The 25568-nt window shown below is 52.8% G+C and overlaps 1 protein-coding gene across 1 annotated transcript in view; it reads right to left on the bottom strand.

Moving 5' to 3' along the window:
* Positions 1-25568, bottom strand: part of SNTG2 (syntrophin gamma 2) — a 175628-nt gene that overhangs the window by 84921 nt on the left and 65139 nt on the right. Inside the window, exons 3-7 of the mRNA XM_076000461.1 lie at positions 18463-18519; positions 18305-18362; positions 7047-7090; positions 6904-6945; positions 4147-4234 (exon numbers count right to left, since the gene is read on the bottom strand). Coding sequence (XP_075856576.1) covers positions 4147-4234; positions 6904-6945; positions 7047-7090; positions 18305-18362; positions 18463-18519 — 289 coding nt within the window. The remainder of the gene's footprint in view (positions 1-4146; positions 4235-6903; positions 6946-7046; positions 7091-18304; positions 18363-18462; positions 18520-25568) is intronic.

Genomic DNA, 25568 nt, shown 5'->3' with positions numbered 1-25568 from the left:
CAGCCCCACCCACGTGCAGGCCCCACATGACCCCCGGCCTCACCCCACGTGCAGGCCCCACCCCATGCACAGGCCCCATGTGACCCCAGCCCCACCCACGTGCAGGCCCCACATGAACCCCGGCCTCACCCCACGTGCAGGCCCTAGGTGACCCCCGGCCCCACCACCTGTGCAGGCCCCAGGTGACTCCTGGCTTGCTCAGGGGATGGAACGTGGCCCTGTGGGTGGGGGAGGGTCTCTGGCCACACCTGCCACCTGCACGTGTGACCCAGCCGTCAGCAGTCAACACGCCCAGGCACATCCTCGCCGGCTACACGACATCCAGGAGGGCCAACCCTGTCATATAACAGTTCACACTCCCGCTGAGAGTGAGACACTGACAGGCTCAGAGGACTCTGGGAGAAAGGGGAACTGTCTGACTTTGTTAAAATACAGCTTGAGCCCATTATCCAAAGTGAGGTAACGCAAGACGGGAAGAGTGGGCTCCACTTGTCCTCGCCATCAAATTGGCGCTGACTGATCAATGCTCTGGTGCTCACATGGTGGTAATCTTCTCCAGGGATGGGTCGGGGGTGAACTCCCAACTATAGGACTCGGTGAGCACTGTGGGGGGAGGGGCAGGCCTCTAGCCCCCGCTTGGGAGAGGCGATGGTATAAAACATAACCAAAATGCTTGCACCCTCACAGTACACTGAAATAAAAAAAAATTTAAAAATAGAAAAACAAAAGTCTTATAGGTAGGAAAGACAAAAAAAAATGCAAAATAGTCAACTGCTATTATTTTAATAAAAGCTGTATTTTCCAAGAGAAAAAAAAGTAGTTCTCAATTTTTTGACAGCTGAACGTTCCCTTTTCGGTGACTATTGCGAGTGAGATGCGTGGTGAGGACTAGAGGCTGCTCCAGACCCGCTCCGTGTCTAAGCGTGTGAGGCGCCTGCGCCTGCTCTTCCCTGTCTACACGCGCATCCTACTGCATTGTCTGTGCACGTGTGTGGCTCTTCCCAACGCGCCTTTTTTGCACCCCACAACCAGCTGATCGGAGTTTGAGAGCAAAGCCAGAACATTTGGTGTTGCTGGCATCGCCCAAACCCCAAGGGCAGTGCTGAGCTGAAGGAGACGCATGACCCACGGGAGCAAATAAACACACAATCGCGTGGACACGTGGATAGTGAGAGAAGGATTTAAACTTCACAGTCGTGCGAAAGCCCCCGATTTCTATTATTTCCGGTGAATGAGCATTTTTTCAACTTTATCCCCAAGGAGAAATTTGAACAGCTATAATATCCTTCTTCTGTTTATCCCCAATAAAATACATTCTTTAAACGATGGTCGGTATCTATAATTATTAATGATAACATGGACTTAGCTGGTGTCAGAAATAATAAAGAATATTTGCAAACACACCCAGACACACACAGGGAAGATCTCGTGATGTGTGTTTGCATGTCTGTGTGTACACATCTGTGTGTCTGTGTGTGTGTCTGTGTGTATGTGCAGCCGTGTGTATGTGTGTCTGTGTGTGCACATGCTTATCACAACACCTAACCCAAAAGAATGAACCGTGGTCTATCAAAACACTTTCATTACCCTCACACACTGCTGGCTGGAACATGGATGGTGCCACCACCATGGAAGACAGTCTGGTGTCTGCTCGGTAGGTCAGACCCAGAGCTGACCTGCAACCCTGGCAGTTCCCTCCTGGGTCCACCCCCAGCAGAAGGGAAACAGGTCCAGACAAAACTTGATGATGGGGTCCCCAGAAGCAACGATCATGTAGAAACAAGCAAGGCCCATCAGCCGGGGAACGGAAAACAGAACGCAGAGGATACGTAGGAACATACACACACTCCATATAAAGACGGATAATAATGTGCCAATGAACATTATTCAGCCGACAGGAGAATGCAGCACTTGCTCCACGTGGACGGACTTTGCAAACCGTCTGCCAAAGGAAAGCCGCCAGAGGAAGGCCGCACCGTGTGGCTCCACTCACACGGGTGTCCAGAGCCGCAGGTGCCCGGGGCAGAGCGCGGACCGGGGCTGGCAGGGCCTCGAGGGGAGGGTGTTGACCAGCCGTGAGCAGGGGCCGCGACCCTTTCCGGGGTGAGGCAGACGTTCAGGAGTCGGACGCTGTGATGGTCGAGCAACACCGTGAAATGCTTGACACTGACAGAGTGTCACCTTAACTCGGCGGCTTTCGTGCTACGTGAGTCGTGTCTTTACAGAAATACCAGGAGTCTGAACTCATGCACAAAACCAAAGACAGCATTGCCTCCGTCTTAATGGCTATCCATTTTCTCTTTGACATTTTTTTTAACGTCGAAACTGGACGTCTTCCTTATAAATCCACCGTGGTCCTGTCCTGCACCGAGAATTGCCACTGCTGGACGCACAGTGAGTTCACACACACACACACACACACACACGCTCACACGCTCACACACACACACACACACACACAAACACACGCTCACACACACACACACACACACACACACACACACACACACACACACACGGCCGCACCAACCTCTGCTCAGGAACCGCATCCCGCCCACCCGGGGCGAATCCCCAAAGGATGCGGGGCCTGAATCCATGAACTGATCACAGCTGCTGTGCCTAACTGTTCGTGGATGCCAAGATTTAACAGTTTTAGATGATACAGAATTGCAAAAGGAACGGACCGTGTTGCATCAACGGAGGCGGGACGTGGACCCTGCATTCTGAGGACGCGGCTCTCCTGTGCCCCGAGCGCCAGCTGCCTGACCGGCCGCGAGCTGGCGGAGCCGGCCCCGGCACAGCCGGCAAGCTCTGCACCAAACAGCCGCGGCAGAGCCTGGACAAGGTCTGGGTCTCTGGCGCCTGACCGCGCCCTCGGGTTTTCGCAGTGCCGCGGTCCGTGGCAACGGCGCATCTGCTCCTGCGAACAGCACCCGGCACCTGGCTGGGGCCCTGGGACTCAGGAGCCTTTGGGGCCAAGAACCTGGCGGTTCCCTGCCGGCTCCGTCACACCTGCTCCCGCCAGACGCACAGTCGCGCTCCCCAGACCCACGGGCCGCACCGCGGCGCAAGGCATGGCATCGCTTTTCCGCGAGCTCCCCGCCTGATGTCTGACACTTCCCACTTTCTGGACCCTGGGAACAGGTTCCTCCCGCCCCGTGGCGGCCCGTGCGTGCAGGTGCTGCTCTTCCAAGACGGCCAGGCAGGTGGGGAACCTTGTCGCCGCGTTTTTGCGGTACCGTTAGGAACAGCGACTTCTCTAAAATCGGTCATAGCTCCGTCGTCCCGGGGCGGCCTGACGGGAGACGGGCCTCCCCAGGGAGACGGCGGCAGGCGTAGGACGTGGGCGCAGGGACTTCTTACCCGGCCTGGAGCCCGGCGCGGTCGGGGCCGAGCAGCAGCCGGACCCGGGACAGGGGAGGAAGGAAGGACAGAGGCGGGTCCGGAGAACAGCGGGTCCTGGCCGTCCACACCCGGGGGGAGCTCCCGTCTCCACATCAGACCCCACGGGGCTCGAGTCACCTGTGGCACCTGCTCCCGGGAGCCCGACCCCGCCCTGAAGACCTTCCTGACTGCAGGGACGGCACCGCAGTGACAGGGCTGAGAGCCACATGCCACACGCAGGAACCTCAGGGCGTCGCAACTCAGAAACAGGACGGCTGGGCAGGACTCGGAGACGTCACGGGAACTGTTTTCACTAAGACGTCTTTCTGGATGTGGGGGCCGTCGCTTTCCTACTGTCATGGTTCCAGCGTCACAGGGGGTCTGAGCGTTGAGTCAGGATGCCGGGGGCTCCCGGTAGCCACCTGCTCACCTCGGTCCTCGGAGCTCAGGTGGACGTAGGTATTTTAAGCATAAACCCTGCGTGTCTGTGTCCGTGTGGACAAGCACGCCACGCTGAGCTCGTCTGGGGGAAGACAAGTGGCTAGTTGGCAAGTGGCAGCCCTGTGGCGCTGTCTTAGAGTCCGTGGGTGTGTCCCGCGTGGATGCCTGGGGCGCGTGTGGTCCCGCAGGGCCCGTCCCAGTCTCCCCTCCCCAGGGCGGGCGGGCGCATGCTCGGAGACTGGTCATGCCCGTCAGATTTGCACAGACACCGCGGCTGGGGGGGGGACTGTGCTCTGCTCCCGTGACCCCTCCCCCACTTACCCAGCGGCAGCTTCAGAAACGCAGGTGCTTCGCTCAGGTACTTGACGGCCAGGGTGACGTCGTCCCCGGCGTTCCGCAGAAGATGCACCTGCGGGTGACAGACGACAGCTGCTTCGCCACCACGGAGGCCACGCACGGCGTCCGGAATCCACATCCCCCCACCCACACCCCCGTCTCCGGGGATTCGAGGTGCGGCACTGCCCGGAATGCCGGACGCTGTGCAGCTTGCCCTGGGGCAGCGAGGGGACGGCCCCAAAGCCCCAAAGTGTGTGATCCCTGTACTTCGTCTGCATGTCCGTGTGGGCGCCAGGGGTCGGCCCCAGGACCCCCCCCCCAGCCGGGGCTGTTCCCCTACCCCGTGCGTGTGGTCTAGCAGGAGGCAAAACCCCAGGAGAGATCACCCGCCATGTGCATATCCAATTCTCAGAACTGGCCAAGCGTGCCCAGCACCGCGGGCTCGTCTCAGGATGGAGTCCCCGACCCCCTCCCACGTGGAGCTTCAGCCACGTGGCAGGTCCCACGCTCCCCCAGCAGCCCCTCTGCCCCCCTCCTCCTTCCCAGGGTCCCCCTAGGCCCATCACCCCACGTGGACACCGTGGTCGTGCCCAACGCTCGGTGGAGTGGGGGGGACGTCCAAGCCTGGATGAAAGAAATCCAAAGGTCCCCACAGCCAAGGGTCCGACACAAATGCCTCCTGGTCTCGCCCACGTGTTCCCAGCCCCTCGCCCACGCCCGTCTCCACACGTGCAAACCCGTCTTCCCGCGTCCCTGGTGCAGTGACTGGCACGGGACGTCCGCTAAGGCCAGGCCAGGGCCTCCCAGCCGGAGGGGTCTGGGACGCGTCCCTCCCGGCACAAGATCCTGGAGCGGGAATGGCCAGTCTGAACCTGCCCCCTCCCCTAGGAAAAGGCCACGCTGTCTCTGCCGTGGCCGTGGCGTCCAGGACAGGACGAGGTTGCCTCGACCTGATCTTTCCCCAGCAAAGGCGGGGATCCTGCCTGCATGTCCTTGGGGAGCCCTTGCCCCGGGATGTGAGTAGTGTCTTGGGGACAAACCACAGAGGCCACCACTGTCCTGCCACGTCCTGGCCAGCAGTGGCCAGTGCAGCACCGCTGGCGTCCTGGGCATTCTGGGTAGTTTACGTTTAAAAGGCCAGCGTGTCACAGGGACACGGCTGTCTGGGACTCGTGGCCTCACTGTGGCTCCGTCTTCTGGCTCTACCGTATTTCCCTGAAAATAAGACCTAGCCATGAAATAAGCCCTAGCAGGATGTCTAAGCATGTGCGCAATAGAAGCCCCACCCTGAAAATAAGCCCTAGTGACGGGTGTGGCTGGGCAGCGCGTCTGCACAACCCATGCATGTCGTCGCGGAGCGGGAAAGAAGATGAGCAGCCCTTCTCATCTGCCCCATGAGAGCTCTATGGCTTGACATGAGAGATTGGGGCTGATGGTTCTGAAGGAAACAGAGTCACAAGAAATTCAGGATGGGATTCGGGGTTTGGAGAGTGATGATGATGTTCCACAAGAAGACGACTTCACTCTATTTGAATAAATGTAGATGGTTGTACCGTACTTAAAAAAAAGTAAGACATCCCCTGAAAATAAGCCCTAGGATGTCTTCTTGAGGAAAAATAAATATAAGACCCTGTCTTGTTGTCGGGGAAACGCGGTAGTTCCCGGGTGGTGCTCACACGACTGACTCCAGACCTTCCTCCTTCCCCACCCAGCCCCCGAGCCCCACCTTCACGGCAGCCCACCAATTCCCATATGTTGTGTTTTTATTTTCCTTTAGATCAAATATTTTTTAAAAAATTTCTCTTAAGATCTCTCCTTTGACCCGTGTGTATTTGGAGGATTAAGATTGATTTCGTGACTGTGAGTCTTCAGTTTTACATTAAAAATATTCTGTGCATTGAGGAGACCTGACATTTTTCTTCTAGAATTAATCAAAGCTAGAATTTACTCTGAAAAACGAGGGGGCAAAACCATGTGAGTTATGCGGTCTCTTACAAATTTAACACTTTTATAAACATTACAAATCTGAAAAATTGAGATTACATACCATTAACAGTTCTATAGTAGTTTATTTTGCATCACCTAAAAATGTTGATATACAATTGCATAATTTGGCTCAAAAAGGTGAATTTATATCAGTCAAATATTGTAATAGCTCCATTTATAAGGTTTGCATATTGTTCACTAAAAATCTTGTTTCTTGCATGCATGTCTTTACTTTCTCTGGGTTAGGGTGAAAGTTGTTAAGGTGGGCATTGCCTCTCTTGCGATTACTGTGTATCCCCTTACGAAGCACTTTTGCAGAAATCAGAAAGCTAACATACACATTGTGACGTTCAGAAGGCAAAGAGATGAGAACACTCGTCTACTCAGGCAAGAACCTGGGACTGCAAGACCTTGAAGGCCAAGAGACATGTCCCTCCCACCTGCGAATCTTTGCTCTGTGCGGCACATGTTAAAGACCAGTGAACTCAACTCGAATGAAGGAGAAGAAGAATTACAGTATCAAGTGTGGAGCAATTCTTCCTTCAGTTACAAATGAATTCATGTACTATGTCGTGGTTTCACGGAAATTTAACGTTTGCAGATGAGATAACTTTCGGCGGTTTGCCCTTATTTGCAACTAGAAGTTGGTGAATGGAAAAAATAAATACTGATGAATGAATGAGTGCATGAATGAAGCGTAAAGAAATGAGTAAAGAATAATAAACAGAACAAAAGCTGTAAATGTAATTCACTTACCACTTCTTCGTGGGTTGCACTTTCTACATTAATGCCATTAACCTGGACAGACGACAAATTAAGAATTGTGAGGATAATAATCGATTAACATAAGTTTAAAATAAAAGTGAAACACAGTTAAGGATTGAAGTTTAGATACTGACCTGTAGAACAGCGTCTCCTACGAACAACATCCCTGTCTGGTCAGCTGTGGGTTGCAAAAGTGGCAAAAGCATTAAGAGGAATCTCAGCGACATTATGCTTTGTTATGGCAATCGCTTAAGCACAGTGCTTGCAACAACTAAAATGGCTTACGTGTGTGTGCACACGTGTGCATGTGAATACCTGTGTGCTCACGTGTGTGTACATGCAAGTAGGTATGAATGTGTCTGTGTGAGTACCTGTGTGCTCACATGGGTGTACATGCAAGTAGGTGTGAATGTGTGTGTGCATATGAGACTTGTGTACTCACGTGTGTGCACATGTGAGTAGGTGTGAATGTGCGTGCATGTATGTGTCGGTGTGGACATATGTGTCCATGGGTGTAGGTATGGAATCTATATATGAGTACATGTGCATGTGTGCTTGTGTGTGAGTCTGAGCATGAGAATCTGTGCTCATGTATGTGCGTGTGCATGTTTGCACACGGTTGTGGAGAAATGCTGACACTTAGCAATGTGCAGTTGCCCGGTGACCCACACAGAGTGCCGATGCTAAGCACACTAACAGTTACTCCCCAGAGAGAGAAACTGGTCTAATGTGGAATATAAATGTGACCTCCACCCCATGGAGGATTTCATCACAGGGAACGGAAAATCTGATCCGTATGTTTCATTAAGTCACAGACAAGAACACGGAATCCCAGAAGCCCCTTAGCACGCCCCCTCCCCCGTCTCCCTGAGCAGACACACAGACTGACACGCAAGGGCTGTGCCTGGAATACTGACGGCAAATAAAGAGAAAAACTTTGTGAAGCTTGAAACTACTCCACACAGCGTATTTTCACCTAAACTTGCTGTTGTCATAGAGGCAGAGAGAACCCCTTTCAATAAGACTTAACAAATTTGCACAAAATATAAAACGTTTTTTTTTTCCATTTTGGCCTCAACATAGGTTTGTTTCAGTTTCATAAGTCTCTGATTAAATATTGGAAAACCAGCAGTGGGCTATGCACGTAACACAGCAATGCTCTTGGGAAACTACACATGGTCCAGAGTCGAATATAAATGTCATTCGGTCATTAACAAGCATTGACTAGTGTGGAAAATAAAACACAGCTTCTTACTGCTCTACAAAGTGGTGCCGAGTACATGCCCCAGTGGCACGAATGCTAAGTCCTCCAAATAAAGTTCTCCTTTGCGCTGAGACTGTCCAGTGGTTTCTTGTCCTTCAGCCTCCCCACTCTCGAAATTCCCTCCTTCTCTCTGTCTCCCTCTCTGCCTCTGTCTCTCTACTCCTCTCTATCTCTCTGTCTCTCTCCCCCTCTTGGTCTCTCTCTCTCTCTCTCTCTCTCTCTCTGTCCCTGTCTGTGTCTCTCTCAGCATTTTTGGACCCTTCTCTCTGGCCCCCCGTGGGTGGGGCCCACCCTGATCACATTCGTGGGTCTCCTGCGACACCAGGCCCTGAGCTGGGTCCTCGGAAGCATCACAGTCCCCAGTTTTAGCCACTTCGGTGTGGCGCTCACTGGCCACGACACCTCGCCCGCAGCCGGCACTCACAGTCCACACGGTGGTCTGTGCTGTGCATTGACGACGCGTCCGTTTCGCTCTTGTGTGATGAGGAAAGCTTGAAAGCTCTGAGAGCTTGTTTTACTTTACAGGCAGCTTTAGGAAAATGACTATAATAGCTCCTACCGAGGACTTGTTGAAAGGTCACAGATTCGTAGCAACGTAATAGCTGAACGTACACACCGCAACTGCAGGGATTAAAGCAAAAGCATTTGGCTGTCGGCTAAAGTCGACGCCCGGCCGTGCGCCTTCGTACCACGGCTGTCGGCTAGAGTCGACGCTCGCGTTCATCTGTGGCTGTCGTCCATAGTCGAGGCTGGTACCGAAGTGGTTAAGGGCATCAAAGTCCAACAGATGAAATTACACATAATATAGTAGAGACACTGCACATTATATAAAGGTTTTATTAAATTACACGTGACAAAATCAACATCCAAGTAGCTATAATAAGAGAGAGAGGTAGAGTTTGTGTTCTGACAACTGCGGACGCAGAACGCGTGATGCTGTCAGAGTGGGAAAGCCAGAGAAAGCGGAACCGAAGACACAGGTGAGTCCTGCCTTGAGGAAGATGGACAGGAGACGCGGAGACCAGCCGGGCAGGGGGGTGAGGAGTAGGCGGGTTGTACGGTGGGGCACAGCGTGAGGCTCGGGGCAGGGCACGGGGTGAGCAACCCGCAGAGCAAACACACGGGTCAGTAAGTTCCGTGATGTTCCGAAAATCAACCGTGACTGCTCCATCTCAAAAATACAAGGAACTTTTCTGACTTTCAACAACATTGATTTTCTGCCTCAAATCAATTGTGCCTTTAATCTCCAATATCCCATGTCAATAAAGTACAAATATAAGCATCTCCTGCTCCCGTATTCCCTGCATGGTATTTTTAGAGTCCTTTACCTGTACTTATTTTTATAAAATGAACTAAAAGGAGGGTGAGAAGGGCATGAAGGGCATGAAGCCCCCCAAGTTTAACAGCATCAGGTCCTGCCAAGCAGGAATCCAAAAACATCTCAATGTCGTCACATACAACGACGTGGTTTGAACACACACCCTGGCCAGCCCCGGTCCAGGCTGCGGGACCCGCCGTCCGCCCATCCCCAGCACCTATCCACGCTGCCCACTCGGATCATCCCCTGGGCCGTCTTCTCCGTGGTGCAAAGTGAGCTATTAAAAACCCACCAGTGGGCCGGGCGCGGTGGCTCGCGCCTGTAATCCTGGCACTCTGGGAAGCCGAGGCGGGCGGATTGCTCCAGGTCAGGAGTTCAAAACCAGCCTGAGCGAGACTCCATCTCTACTAAAAATAGAAAGAAAGTAATTGACCAACTAAAAATATATATATATATAGAAAAAATTAGGCAGGCATGGTGGCGCATGCCTGTAGTCCCAGCTACTCGGGAGGCTGAGGCAGCAGGATTGCTTGAGCCCAAGAGTTTGAGGTTGCTGTGAGCTAGGCTGATGCCACGGCACTCTAGCCCCGGCAACAGAATGAGACTCTGTCCAAAAAAAAAAAAAAAATTAAAAACCCTCCAGTGGCTTCCCACGTCTCTGGGGATAAAACCTAAACGTGGCCCAAAGCCCCTGCAATGGGCACTCGCCATCTCCCCACTCAGGGGTCCTGGGAAGGCCCTTGTCCCTGCCGCCTGCTCTCCCTCCACTGGAGAGGTTATGTGAGGTTATGTGACGATAAAGGAGTCGGGGTTTGCAGCACAATCACCTTATAATGGACACAAATGCCCCTTCTTGCTAACTAGTCTTTGTGAAGTCCAGACACGTTTGTTAAATACCGATTCATGTATATGCCTGGTTAATGTTATAAATGCTAATGTCATAAAATGGTTATACTTATTACCAAGTCTCAGTAGTGACTGAGTTATATTTTATTACTTATTCGAATTCATAATGACTACAAGTGACTGAGCATTTCTTTCATATCAGACATGCTCCTCTATACTCAGGGACTCATCTAAACCTCAAAACAAGCCCACATGTGAGGCATGACGCCATGACCCCACGACTGTGGACCTGCGCTGACCCAGACTTGGGGCCCAGAGCCCTGTCCCCCAGCTCCTCCTCTGGAACCCGATGGCTGAGAAACAGAATTCACGTACAACCCATGTGCATGGTCAGAGGAAAATTCGACAAGACTTAAGGGGAGCTGCCTACATGCTTTCTTTAATAAACCATATACATTTCCACATGAAAATAGAACTTTTAGGATGCCAGCATCAAGAGAGATTTTTTTTTTCTTTCCAGATAACCTGTATGTTGCTGAAACAACAGTAGCTGGGTAACCTGAAATTACACGCTTTGCAAACTTAATTCCAAGGTATCTGGAAAGAAATGCACACAACTCTCCGTGGCTCTAACTGCACCTCTATTCCTCAGTATCTGTCAACCACATCCAAATAGCCCAAATCCTGAAATGAAATGTCAAAAAAATGAGTAGCATCTATGAAAAAAAGGAATTAAAGGTTTCAGAGTAAAAAAAAAAAAAGAGGTATTATTATATCAAGAGATTATCTGATTAAATAAACTCTAATTTTATTTTTAAATTAAGGTTTCTGAAACTTTAAATAATTTTAAAAACTAAACTTATTATTTTGTAAAGCAATGTAGGAGAGACTGAACCACAATCAGTAAGACAATACTTGTATGTGGCAGGTTGCGGAAGAGCTGTCAGCCTACGGAATGGGTAAAATTAAGGAGTTTTCACATCAGGAGAAGAGCTCAAAGGAAAAAGGCTTCGCCCTTGGGTTAACCTGAGTCCTCGTGAAAGCGTGAACTTGAAGAATGGGCATGTCGCTGCGTTTTCTCTGCAATTCAACGTCGGGAAACAAACACCGTGGCCTGACCTGTCTGTGGCCATTTCAAAGGAGCTACTGAAAAGATATGCAGACTCCAATAACATCACTAAAATGCACATCCTGAGAAAATGCAAGGCAAGGGGACTTGCCTGGAATAATCCTGCACCTGTGCACAAACCACACCTGTCTACACATTTCCACGTTCGGGCAGAGGGTGGCTGAACTGTCCCCCAAGCAGGACGCTGCGGCCTCAACCACTTTTCCTTGTGTCTGGCCCACAAAGGAGGGAGGCTCAGCAGGCAAAAGTTACTGCCCAGAAAGAAACACTAATTGAACACCGTCGTCACCAAGAACTGCCCGTCAAACACCGCCTTCTAATTAAAATGAACATAAGCTCATTAACTCAAGAATAGATCAGACAGTGTCCACATACCCTCAGCAGACTGAAATGTCTTACAGTCGGCAAGCAGCACCTTGACCTCCCAGTCTTAAGGGATCCTCCTGCTTCGACCTCCCAAAGGCTAGGACTACAGGTGTGAGCCACCGTGCCTGGCCATAAATTTTAATCATCGCCTGAGCTCCATATTGTATCAAGCCACAGGAACTGATGATGTTTCCACCAGAGTCCGCCAGAACAGAGCTGGGCTGTCCCCGCACACTGCAGAGGTCCAGGCGAACCTGGCAGCCCTGCAGGACACCCAAGCTTTGAATTCTGATTCAGTCCATGTCTGACATCCCCCAGCTTCAACTCTTGCCCCTGCAAAGGGGACTCACTTTATCTGCCCCACAGGACGGTCAGGATGAAATGTCGGCACAGGGGATGCTCACCGGGTTCCTCTCACCACCCTCCACGCTGCCCTGGGAGACTATCTTCTGCTGATAACAAGGATCTCTAAATGCTTGAAATAATGCAAGGAATACACTGGAGTTACACAGTACTTCCCATCTCCCCGAACGGGCCCCAGTGGTTGACAGGAGCTGACACGTGCAGCAACACTGGCTGAACGCAGGGAGCAGTGACGGAGCAGTGCCGGGACGGCGTCTCATGGGCCGGCGGGATTTGTGGGGAAGTGTCTAGACACTCTCTGTAGCCACGGCAGCTGGGTTCCTTGCTGTGACCTGCAGTCCCGATCTCAACATCCAGTGTGCCCTGCAAAGGCAGGGACCGCCTGGCAGGGTGCCGACCCACCGCTCCGCCCGTGCAAACGGGGGCTCTTCTCACCCAGAGTTCAAGCTAAACCTGCAGAGGACGGCAGGTGCGCCTCAGAGCTTTTGATGTCTCTTGTGATTCTTTTTGACATTTCAACATTTCTCATTCAGCTATGCAGTCAATTTTTTATCATCCTTGTCAAGCTCTATTTATTCTGATAGCTCTAAAAGCGTCCTTTCATTAATCCATTAATAGTAAAGAAGTAATGCCAACATAGTCTTCAATCAATCTGCTATGCCTCTACCTAGATCTGGGGGGGCTGGGAAGTGGCACCCCCCCAATCTGTGCCGGGCTAACTGGAGAGGAAAACAGATTCTAGTTCGCCACAGAGAGCGGAGCGAGGAAAGCTGGACCTAAACTTTCCAAATCCGACTCCACACCCACCTTTACCCAGGTGAGAAGAGATCTCTCACGATCTATTTCTGCACAGATGCAGCCAGGTCCAGGCTGAGTCATTTACAGCGGAAGGACTCTATCGAAGATTCACAGATGTCCAGAGAAAAGACAGTCACTGAGTTATGTATTTATCAGGGCAGGCACGCTGGTCTGGATGTGACTTGCATCGCATTTTAAATCTCAAAAGCCGTTTCCTTACGGCGTAGGAAGGAAGATATGGCAACACAGCAGACGTGACTAACACCACAGGGAAAGCCCGGTGGTATGAAAAGCAGGACGCAGAGGCGCCGTGCCAGGAAACACGCCCATTCGTCTTTGAGAAGACATTTCGGGGGACTCCAGCTCCACCTCCCTGGCTGACACCCCTGAACTTCGCATGGATTTTATTGGGGTGTCCAGGGGTGGAGTCCTGAAGAGCCCGGCAGTGAGGCAAAGACACACACCACGTCACACGTACGTGGGAGTTGGGGAATCAGGGAAGAAACGGAAATTCGGGGGAAAAGGCTTAGCACTGAAATCAGCCAAACACATAAATGAAATAAACTGAACGTGGAGATATATTAATGGCAAACGTGGGACGGCGGTGGCAGTTAGGGTTAGGGTTAGCAGCACGCCGGTAACAGGTGAGGATTCTAAGGAAGATGACAGGAGGGGGCTCAGGGGCCGCACGAGGGGGTCCAGCACCCAGAGCTCGGGAGGGCCTGCGGCGTCCGCATGGGGAGTTTGTTTCCCGATTTCACAGGAATTGTGGCCGCGGCGTGAGAAGGTGGAACTGGCCAGGCAGACCCTGTCACAGCGGAGCTTGTAGACACAACGTTTTTCTCCTTCCATGTCATTTACACGTGACGGTCACAGATGTGGAGGACCTGTCCCCAACTCAGCACTTGGCTGCAGGCTAGGCACACGCTGTGTAGGGACCCACCGTCTAGCTGAGAATATTGACCTAGGCTTAACAACCACTGCTCCAGGTTAAAAAGACTGAATGGCTCTAATTATTTTTACTCTTCAATATGGGACAAGCCAGCCCCACTCTGTTGCAGGTTTGTGAGTTTTTTCTAATTGTCCTATTTGTCTCCTTGAACACAGGCACAAAAGAGCTGCAGGGACCTGGCCTGTCCACATTCTTAGGGAAATACTACCATGCTTCCCCGAAAATAACACAGGCTCTTATATTTATTTTTCCCCAAGAAGACACCCTGGGGCTTATTTTCAGGGGATGTGTTATTTTTTTAAGTACAGTGCAACCATCTACATTTATTCAGATACAGTTAGGTCATCTTCTTCTGGAACATCATCATAGTAAAATGGCAGCCACAGCTTTCCTTCTCCCCCCTGGGGACACACAACACCTAAAGCGGAACGTCCCACTCCTCACTTAATTGAGGAGACTTTCCCACAAAGCCTCAGCTTGCAGCATGCACAGGATGGCTGGGACCTGACAGGGGGAACCGGCCTTGGTGGTGGGGCTGCCGGCACCTTTCCGGTCACCTCTGGGACAGTAGCTATCACGATGGGGCAGATGAGAAGGGCTGCTCGGCTTCTTTCCCGCTCCGCGACGACATGCACGGGTTGTGCAGATGCGCTGCGTAGCCACGCCCGTCACTAGGGCTTATTTTCGGGGTAGGGCTTCTATTGCACAAATACTTAGAAATCCTGCCAAGGCTTATTGTATGGGTAGGTCTTATTTTCAGGGAAACACGGTAGTTATTAAATTACTTGCTGCTACAACACTATTGAACTGGATTGAACTAAGTGGTGGCTGTGAATGATTCCACAAATACATGGTGAGATGACTCACCGTAGTGGGAAAAACAGATTCTGAGACAAAAACCTAAGTTTAAAAGGTTTTGCTTACATGGATTGCTTTTCCACTGCTCTCATCAACGTTAAAAGTGTGCCCATCCCCCAGACAGCGTACACCGTGTGTCTCAGGTGTGATTTCACCTCTCCCCCCTCCGCCTCCCCTCCCGTCTGCACGCCCGCCGTTGAGTTTTGCTCCCATCTGTGCACACAAGTGCTGATGGATCGGTTCCAACTTCATAGTGAGTACACGTGGTGTTTCTTTCTCCATTCTTTAGATATTTCACTTAGTAGACGGGTCTCCAGTTCCATCAAGATTGTTGCAAAAGGTACTAATTCTATATTTTTATGGCTGAGTAGTGCCCATGGGGTACCAGTGGGCGAGCTGGTCGCCAGGGCCGGGCAGCAGGTGTCGTGGGGAGCGTGGAGCAGGTGTGGGGTCAGACCAGGGCTTCACGGTGAGACTCCCAGGCAGGCCTGGCTCCCGGGCCTCCCGGCCTCTGGGGAGGAGAACTGCAGCTTCAGAAGACCAATGTGCCGACACAGTTTCCTTCTCCAGACAGGTGAGTTTGGCTTCACTGGCCCCACTTCCATCACCCCGGCCCCCAGATGGGCCCACCAGCTCACGGACACCAGACACACTTGGCTCCTGTTCCCCAAACCACCCCATTTCCACGTTCAGACACGGTACGTGTGGCCGCCTTGGCCTGTTTATCCCTCTGCAGGTAAAAAAGAGTTTCTTTCTGAATTGATCGTAAAAACCCTTTCCTGAATTTTATCTGTTGGCCAATCTTACTCTCTGGTCTTTCTTTACTGCACTCATTTGCATCCACAAAATCTTTTAAAAATGCACCAAAAGAGCGGAGAATGTTCACAAAAATTACAGAGACAGAAATGCATTCGGGCAAGCGTTCTCTCAATAATTATTAGTCAGTCGACCACACAGTTTACAGTGTTGCAGAAGTAATTAACACGCCCCGAGCAACAAGGAATCGATTTGTTTCTCCCTGGTGGAATTGCACTTTGAATGCGCTGCAGCACTCAGCTTCTGCAAGGCTTGTCAGATCCACAATTATAACGCTGGATCTATGCCAGGAAATACTTCAGTCCAGTTTAATCATGATGTTTGTTTTGAAATGCTCTAAAATCTCAGGAAGAATTACCATTTTTTTCAGAGACCTGCATAGCTCGTTCACTTTTCCTGCTAGCCTTGGCTATAACTAAAACTATTCTTATAAACTAAAACTTTTCTTATAAAACTGAAATTATTTGATGTTGCCAAGAAAAACAATACTGAGCAGGTCCTGAACTCTTGAGTTTTCTGTTGACCTGCGAACACTGATGGTTTCCTTAGGAAGCGTCCCTCCTGCCTCTCGGCTGAGGACCACAGCTGTGCTCACCTGCTCAGTTCCCGATAAAATACGATCCTGTCGGCTGCCAGCTAAAGGCAGATTTTGTAGCCTGACTCAAAAAGCTGAAAAATGTATCATTGAGTTGACTCCCAAACGTCCTCCGGTGAGAAGGAATCTTTATGCAAATGCAAATTTCATGGTAGATCGAAAACCTGCCTTCCCTCCGAACTCATTCGCAGTTGTCAGGGAAATTCACTTTCCGTATAGAGAAACTTTGCCACAAAACGTCACCTCCTATAACATCCGTCCAGGGTCTGAGTGGTTCTAGGGATGCACATTGTGAACTAAAACAAAATCTCAGCCCCCGGCTGACTGCATGGGACCCCTCTTGGCCAAGGGGACCCCAGAAATGCCCTGAAGCTGAGTTGCTGCCATGAGGAGGGAGGTCAGATGCCCCCTCCCTTCCTGGAGCTGTCCCTTGTGACTCGTCACCGGGCCGAGGCCACGCAGGACAGAGCTTGAACCACACCGGCAGTAAATGTCCAGTGTGGCTTGTCTCTGATGAACAGAATGCCTGTCTTAACCTAAAACATTCCAAGCCTTTAGACAAATCTTCATTTTTTAAAACCAATTATAAACATAAATCAACGCATCTTTAAACCCACCTATCACCTGTACTCCCCCTGATACGAGACGCCCTCCCTTTTCAGGCCACACCAGTGTCCACCTTCCACGTATTGACTTATGACTTTTCCTGTAACCCCCGCCTCCCTGAAATTATAAAACCCAACTGCGACCCACCCACGGACAGTTCCTTTGCTCACAGCTTCCTGGGTGGAGCTCCGGGTCGTGGCTGCACATACTCGGCTCAGAATAAACCACTTCAAGTTATTGCACAGAGTTCGGGTCCTTTTCCGCTGGCAGCATCCCTGACTGCCCTTTGACCTCAGCGCCTCCAGGCCCACGGAGTGGGAGGGGGGGAGCTCTGCGACCAGGACCCGGGTGCCGCCTGTGTCCGCAGTGCACGCTGTGTGCACACTGGGCTGATGGCTTGGGCAAAATCAGGGGAAATGAGCAAGGAAGCTTTGAGGGAACGTGTGAGCTCATTCCCCACTCGGACCCCAAACCTGCGTATTTCCGGCAGACGGTGGAGAGAGACACGTGGCTCAGCACCAAGCCTGGGGCGGCTTCTGTGGCACCTGCCCTTGCTCTCAGCCTGGGGTACACGAGGCCACTAGTCTACACAAGGACACTAGGCCACGCCCTCTTCTCCAGCCCCCACTCTTCAATTCAGGCCTCAGGGACACAGGTGATCCCCCCTCCCCCCCCGTGCACATCAGGCAGACATCCTGGCATCTGTCCTCACTTAGATGATGTGGGGGAAGGGTCCCCAGCTCCACGAACCCAGAGCTGTCTGGGGAGGGGCCGCCAGAGCAGGGCGGGGCAGGGCGGGGCAGGGGACCGGCCACAGGACTCCAGAATCCATCAGTGGTGAGGCAGGAAGATGCCATTTAACCAAATCCGAGTGATGGAAAACAGTCTGCCCAGTACTGGGATACACGGCCGGAAGCCCCACCCTCACGCTCCGATTTTACCTGTATGAACAGCAACCTCCCTGTCAACTGAGGCATCATTCCCACAGCCAACCTGCCCCTGGAGACCAAGGAGGCAATGCCGGGGACCGAGCCCTGGGGGGGGTGGCCTCTCAGCCCAGGCTGCACCTGCTCTGGGGAGGGGGAGGGCGTGGAATCTGCTCCAGCCCCACCCCCTCTCTCCGGGGCTTTTGCATGGGGGGCTTCAGTGACACCCCTGATGCCCCCACCTGTGTTCAATCCTCCCCAGTTCCCTGACACACCCCGGGAAACACAGTGCGCCAGCCCTGAGCCGTCAGCGGCTTTGGCCGACGACCCGATTACCACGCGGTGAGTGGGAATGTCTCCCGCGGGCTCGAGGGCTCAGCAGAGGGGACAAGGCGGCGTCGGGCCAGGGAGGAGCAGCCCGGAAACGGGATTCGGCCAGGAAGGTGCAAGGGCAGCTTCCATCATGAGCAAAGACGTCCGCGAATTGTTATCGCTGTGACCAACCTGGAGCATGCCGATGGTTGTAACGGCACTGGGTCGCCGCGGCTACTTTACCTGCGTGGCCTTCGAGGATCCGGGATATGACGACGGGCACGCCGTGCTCGGCACCTCCCTGGAAGACAGCGCGGGGGGGGGGAGAGGGACGGTTATCTCCACGTGTGCTGGAAAACTCCGTCCGCGAAAAGCAGGAGCAGAGAGAAGCATTCTCCTACCTTTACGCTCAGGCCCAGGCCGCCCACAGGCCGTCTGCGAAGCGTGGCAGTTCTGCGCTTTAAAAAGTGTCAGAAAACAAACCGAGTTCAGGTTAAAATGCATTGTCAGAAAATGAATGCGAAACGATTTAAACCTAGGTGATTGTTGAATTGTGCTCCCAAAGCGAGACTGCGCAGGTACCGCAGGAGCGGGCAGGGCAATGCACGCAGGGGGGACAGAGACAAAGTCCTGTTCCAGGCAGAGTCCCCACAGCTGCCACCTCTACCTGCCCGGGAGGCGGAGCCCCCACCGGGCAGGCCGTGCCACGGCGTCCACGGACATGGATGAACCACGGCACACGCTCGTCCCTTCCCGCCAACCACAGACCCGGCGCCCTCTTCTCCACGTCCCTGCCGGGGCCGATCCCGCCTGGGGCGATCTTCAAGTAACTGGTCTCAGGTCACGGATCACTGATTCCGTCGTGGGCTCCGGCAGTAGCACCCTGGGATGTGTAAATGCAGGTGGCGACACAAGCTACACCCGTGACGCGCGCTAACTGGCTGCTGAAGTGGTCACAATCTCCACACGCCTCGTGCATTAGATGGTGCGTGTCTGCCGCGCTGAGGCCCCGCCTGACTGAGGTGGCTGCCGCCAACCGCACGCAGGTGAGGTGGCGGGCACCCACGCTGAGATGTGGGAGGGGCCAGGGAGGGACGCACGGGGAGCAGAGGGGCGCTGGCCCCAGAGAGACACGGCGGGGAAAGAAAAGAGACGGGCCTGGGTTGCAAGGGAGCAGGTGAGCGTTTCAGACCGCAGCGGCTCCGAGCGGAGCCCCGTTTGCAAAGCAAGGACAGAAGAGGGGACCAAAGGTGCCACACGCTGAGGGGCCGGGCCGCGGGGGCATCAAGGCTCCCGTCCCTCACATGGGGCTCACTCCCGCCAGCAACGCAGGTGCGGCAGCGGGAGCCGCTGGGAAACCTGCCTTGGTGCCTGCTCTGCTCCACACCCTGTAAAACCCCTTGGTGGTCTTCTCTTAGGAATGGACATAAATGCAAAGAAACTAGAAATCAGAGCATATATAGTTGGTTTAAAGTATTATACAGGACCGCATCCAATAACATTATGATGGGACATTTTACTATTTAGAGCTTTTTTACAGCTATGTCATATTTAACTGGTAAAATATTTTTACAATTGCACGCATAAAAAGGGCTGTATTCCAGGGACTTTAGCTTCAGAGCAATGAGCTTGACATTCTCCTTGTCCCAGGCTGTGCTCCTGGGTCCGAGGGGCAGACGGGTGGCAGAGTCACACGGGCTCCCATGGAGCCTGTGCCTGGGACCCCGTTACAACCACAGTCCCGGGATTCAGGAAATGCCAGGGAATGCCAGGAAATGCCCGGCCACTTCCCATCCACATGGGGCCAAAGGACGGTGGCAGCCCACGGGATTTTAACGTGTGTCATCGCAGCACTGTTGACAATGGCAAGATGTGGACTCAACCCAAGCGTCGTCCACAGGAGAGTGGGTAAGAGACGTGGTTCCGTGTACAATGGAAAACCGAGCAACCTCTGGAGCAAAGGGGACCCCGCCGTCCGGTGACACAGGGGACCTGGGGACGTCGTGCCGCGTGGAGTGAGCCGGGTGCAGAAGCTGGGCATGCCGCATGGTCTCACGCCCCTGTGGGATGGATCCAAGCCAGTCAGACTCACAGACGGGGATCCAGGCTCTGAGGCCGCAGCACAGGTGGAAGGTGCGTGGGGTCAGGTAGGACGGGCAGGTCCCTGCTGTTACGTGCAGGACAACTACCATTAACCGTCAGGTGGCGGGAGGCACAAAGGGGAGGTCAAGAGGCCCCAGGGCAGCCACACACCCCACCACCCTGGGCAGGGAGGCTGCAGCGTCTCGATGGCCAGGAACTGAGGCTGGTACATTACTGACACTGAGTGGATGCCTGACACACTGCACTCACCTGTGACAGGTGTGTGACTGACCTGCACGGCCCGACCTCACCACAGTGCTCCCTACGTTCCCTACGGCTGCTCCCACCAGGGGCTGTGGACAGTCGAAACGCCCCATTGCCCATCAGCGGACCCCTCCTGCGGGGGAGAGGACCCCCGTGGCGTCTGGGTAGCAGCTGCTGTCCCTTCCTCCCCGTGAGCTTCCCGCCCATTTGCTGCCACTCCACTTCCCTCCAGCCTGAAGCCAAGAACTCCTTGGTGAGTTCAGGGGCTCCCTCCCCTCACCGGGCACCCCTGCACCCCCAGGGCTGTCTGTGCACTTGGGGTTTGCCGCAGGGTGTGAGGTTACCTGTGCACACCGCACACACACACGAGAGTACATACGTGACATGGTGTGAACCCTGGATTGTGGTCATTGTCGCCCAAGGCCATGGACCTCAGCAGGTGCCTTGTTCACCTCAAGTGTGCATAGCGCTTATCTGTCCATCACACCCGACAAAGCCGGGTGAAATAAATCCCTTGTGGGGACAGGACATGTCCAAGGGTGTCCCCTGTGAGGAGAGAGAGGGAGAGACCCCTGCCCGGGAAATGCCCACCTTGCTCCCCAGCCACCCAAAAAACTCCGGTTCCAGGTGAGCAGGCGACTCACCAGTGTGAACTGGCAAGAAGGCGGGGGTGGGGGCAGTTCACCCAGTAAACCCGAGTCCCTGCAGCGTCCCGGGCACAGGGGACCCGGGGCAGGAACCCGCCTGCCCACGGTCCTTCCTGCCGCACAGAACACACCTCACGCTCGGAAGAGAACTTTCCAGAGCAACCGATGAGGAAATCGAATTATCCACAAGTAACCACCGTCATATCCACTGGGGGCTCGCTACGTGGAACTCTGAAAATGCTTGGTAGAGTTCGATTTTAAATTTCAGCCACTAATTTAGGCATCTGAACCTCAAGAGGGCAGGTGCGTATCAGAGAAAACATGCTTCGGGAAGGTATAAGTTGGTTTCTGCCTCAGCAGACTTTGCCAAATAATGACATTTTAAAGCTGTCATTTCATTCCCGTATAGATCTCAGGAAGATATCCTGAAATATCCCGAAATATCCTTGACATTTCAAAGGAAATATCAAGAAACAGATCACCTGTGGCAAAGTGAATTAATGTGCTCCAGAAATCTGGATGGATATTCTTAATAGGATGAGCAAGAAAAAAGTTTACATCATTACCATCTTTAATATTTGTTTAAGAGAACTCGGAGAACCTATTATCCATTGTTACGGCTTAGCCAGAATAATACTTATCTAAATATCTGCTCTATGCAATCTGGTAAAACATGCCTTTTTGCCCAAACTTGGGCCACTCATTTAAATTTCTGTAAAATTGAGTCTGTGCATCTGGAAAATGAGCACATAATATAACATGCATACTAGGTGGGAAGTTAGCGTGCACTGAGCTGTGTGTGCCTCTAATATCCATGTTGAAGCCTAAACCCCCGAGGTGACTGCACTCCGACACGGGGCCTCAGGAGGTGACAGAGTCTCCGTGAGGTCAGGAAGGTGGAGTCCTGACGCCACACGGCAGGTGTCCTTGAAAGCAGAAGACACCAGCGCTCTCTCTCCCCGCCCCTCTGTCTCGGTCCCTCTCTCCCTGATACATGACAACACACTGGGGAGGCCACCCCCTGCAAGCCAGGCGTCGGGCCCTCGTCCGGAACAACCCAGCCCCCACCTTGGTCCGGGACCCGCGGCCCCCAGAGCTGTGGGGAGGCCGTGTCTGGGGCCCCCTGACGACTGTGAGAGACGTCGAGGAAGATGATGGAGAAACTGCGTTGTAAACCAGGGTCCCCAACCTGTGGTGACTTGCACGATGGTTTCATGACACCACATTACGATGTAACCATGATAGATACACAGTTCACAACACACGGTTTCATGACACCACGTTACGATGTAACCATAATAGATACAAAGTTCACAACACACGGTTTCATGACACCACATTACGATGTAACCATGATAGATAGATACAAAGTACACAACACACGTGATGCGCTAGGATCATCCAGAAACCATCCTCTTGCTCTGCAGCCCATGCAAAAATTGTCTCCCATGGAAACGGTCCCTGGTGCCAGCCAAAAAGGTTGGGGACCCCTTTTGGGAGCCATCAGGCTTCATGAAGACACCAGCGTTTAGTCTCCTGGACAGAAAGTTGCTCTTCTGAAACCAGGCCCTTCCGGCACCAAGCGCAGCGAGCTCCTAGGCTGAGCGAGAGGGCCCCGCCCGGCCCCGCCCACCCTCACTGACATCCGCTTTGCAAACGGACGTCAAGCCGTCACTAAGGCCCTCACGTGATTTTAACCTGAGCACGTCTAAGAGCTTTGATTTTAAAAACAAGATTTGTATGATTAGTGGGTGATGAAAATCAACTGGGAAACAAAACCTCTCTGGAGGTTTAGTTAAAACCTCTCCCACGGCCGGGCGCGGTGGCTCACGCCTGTAATCCCAGCACTCTGGGAGGCCGAGGCGGGCGGATTGCTCGAGGTCAGGAGTTCGAAACCAGCCCAAGTGAGACCCCGTCTCTACCAAAAATAGAAAGAAATTAATTGACCAACTAAAAATATATATAGAAAAAATGAGCCGGGCATGGTGGCACATGCCTGTAGTCCCAGCTACTCGGGAGGCTGAGGCAGGAGGATCACTTGAGCCCAGGAGATTGAAGTTGCTGTGAGCTAGGCTGACGCCACGGCACTCACTCTAGCCTGGATGACAGAGTGAGACTCTGTCTAAAAAAAAAATAAATAAATAAACAAATAAAAAAATAAAACTGCTCCCACTGCAGCCAGCCGAGGCTCTCCTCCTCCTGTGTCCAGATTTTTATGGTCCCACAGGCTGATCATTTCAGCTGCAGGTCTGGGAAGCGTTTCCCGCGGTGAGTAGCTATCTAGCTGACAGCCGTCTAGACAGAAACTGCGGTCACCAAGAGGCATTTCTGATTCAGTCCAAACACCCCTTACTGCATCCACTTATCCACACGCACGGCACCGCTTGGCGTCAGCTACCTCCAAGACCGTGCTGGGCGCTGAACCGACAGGAGCCTCGACTATAGAATTGTCTGCGGCCGCCGGCTCCCCGTTCAGAAGCGTTTCCCCCCATAAACACGTCTGTTTCCCTTTCCGCACTCAGGGGCCTCGCTTGCCAATCAAAAGAACAAATGCAGAACGCAATCGAAATGCATAACAAAACCTGCAGAATTGAGCCTGGAACGTAAGATAATTGTTCAGTGAATCCTTTTCCATTTCAATCCAGCTCTTTCTTCTGCAGATGTACGAGATAAGGTCTTTCAGAAAATATTCCCCTGTCTTTTATCATCTCAGCCCGAACTGTGCTCTGACGTTTAATTCCCGTGTAGCTCACATCTTGGCAGCCGGCTCCATAAAACAGGGCTTGCTGTGTCCACATCATCTCCTGACTATAAAGATTTTGCGATAGAGCTGTTTTATAAGACGAAGATAATCCTTACCCATTCTGTACTTTTTATCAAACAAGAAAGTGACTTTCTGGCACTTAAGGTCGGGTTTCTTATTCTGGGACTCAGAATAGCTCCCTGCAGTTATTACTGAAGAATTATACCTGGGACACGGGCCACGCGTTTCTGCTTCAGGCATTTAAACTGTGGACGTGACACTAAATTCAAATTTGTTCCAGGTGTGGACTCACGTTCGGATTTGAATATTACGGTTTCCAGAAGGACAGATTTCAGCCAGGTCTGCAGTAAAGTCTGTGTGTCTCGACGCCGACCCAGGTCTCTCCCTCCGGCCAGTCTGTCCCCGACGGTCAGGCATGGCAGCCGCACCCCTCCCCCCCAGGCACCGGCCCTGTCACCACGTCCCAGCCGGGAAGCAACTCCCTGCTAAGGAGAGGACAGATACAGGTGCAAAGGAGGACTCAGAAGTGAGTAGTTTTTAAATGACACAATTGAAGGGCCCGAAAGATCAATTTTAAAAAGTAGAGATTTCTAGGAAAAAAAAAATATCTGCTGTATTTTATTTCACACTCACCCGTGAAAAATACTTTCAAAAATAACTCTTGTGCTTCATTGCAGGAAACAGTGGGTTAACGGGCTTCGCCGTGGGGCAGGTAGCTGAGGGCCATCCACTCGCCGGGCAGAGCGGGGTCTTCTCTCCAAGTCAGCAACGTGCAGAAGTGCCCCGGGGGATGGGGTGGCCACACCTCTCTCCACTTTCTAGAAATGACACCCTCGGCCGAAATTTCCTGACTAAGACAGAGCGTCTGGATCCGTCACTTGAAATGAGTAGCTGCTCCTCTGTGGACGGAAGTCACGATTTCACACAAGCAGCCGTTGCTTGACCACCTTGTGCACATCTGTTCAATCCAGATGTCGAACCAAACCCACACTGGAAGGATTTAAAAATCGACATGCTGGGCTTGCAGTTTCTAAAACACTGCTGCACCTCCTAAGGTTTAAATACATAAAAAACGTTCCTACAGTGTTCCAGCTCCTCCAGGAGCTGGGGTCTGGCTCCCGGACAAAGTCCTAAGTATAAAAGTGTCCAGGTCCCAGGACAGGTGACCACACAGGCAGTGCCGGGGGCAAGCGGCCCCTCCCTGCCCCGGGCCTGACACCCAGAGGGCACAGGGTCCCCAAGGTCCCTGGGGCCTGGCCCGTGCGTGGTCACCAGCCCCATGTCTGGACGCAGAGGCCCCTCGTAGGGTGGAGGACAGGAAACCGAGGACACGCCTCCCCGCTCCGACGCACACCGGGGCTCTCCCTGCTCCCTGGCCCCTGGGCAGTTAGGGGACCCCGAGTCCTCATGTTGGGACCCTCCCGGGGAACTGGGTGGGGCTGGCATTCGCCTGCGGGCATGCTTGTCCTGTCGGTCAGAGATGAGGGGTGCACGGCCCACTCTGTCTCAGCTCCTGTCTTCCTGGTCGGCTCTGCCACTGGCAGCTCGGACCCCTCCCCCTGCTCCCTACCCCCACCCCACTCCTCGCCCCCGCCAGCTCAGCCGAGCCCCACAGTTACTATCCACCGAACGCTGATGAGCCACTGACTGCAAAGACCTGTTGTCACCCGTCCACTTCGTTCTAACGCAGAGAATCACATGTGGGTCAAAAATTAATTTTAAGAGAATATATACATCATGGGAAAGTAAG

The sequence above is a fragment of the Microcebus murinus genome, chromosome 3 (genome assembly GCF_040939455.1).
Source record: "Microcebus murinus isolate Inina chromosome 3, M.murinus_Inina_mat1.0, whole genome shotgun sequence".
In the NCBI taxonomy this organism is placed as follows: domain Eukaryota; kingdom Metazoa; phylum Chordata; class Mammalia; order Primates; family Cheirogaleidae; genus Microcebus; species Microcebus murinus.
The sequence above is the reverse complement of the archived record's forward strand: the minus strand, read 5'-3'. Positions and strand labels throughout refer to the sequence as shown.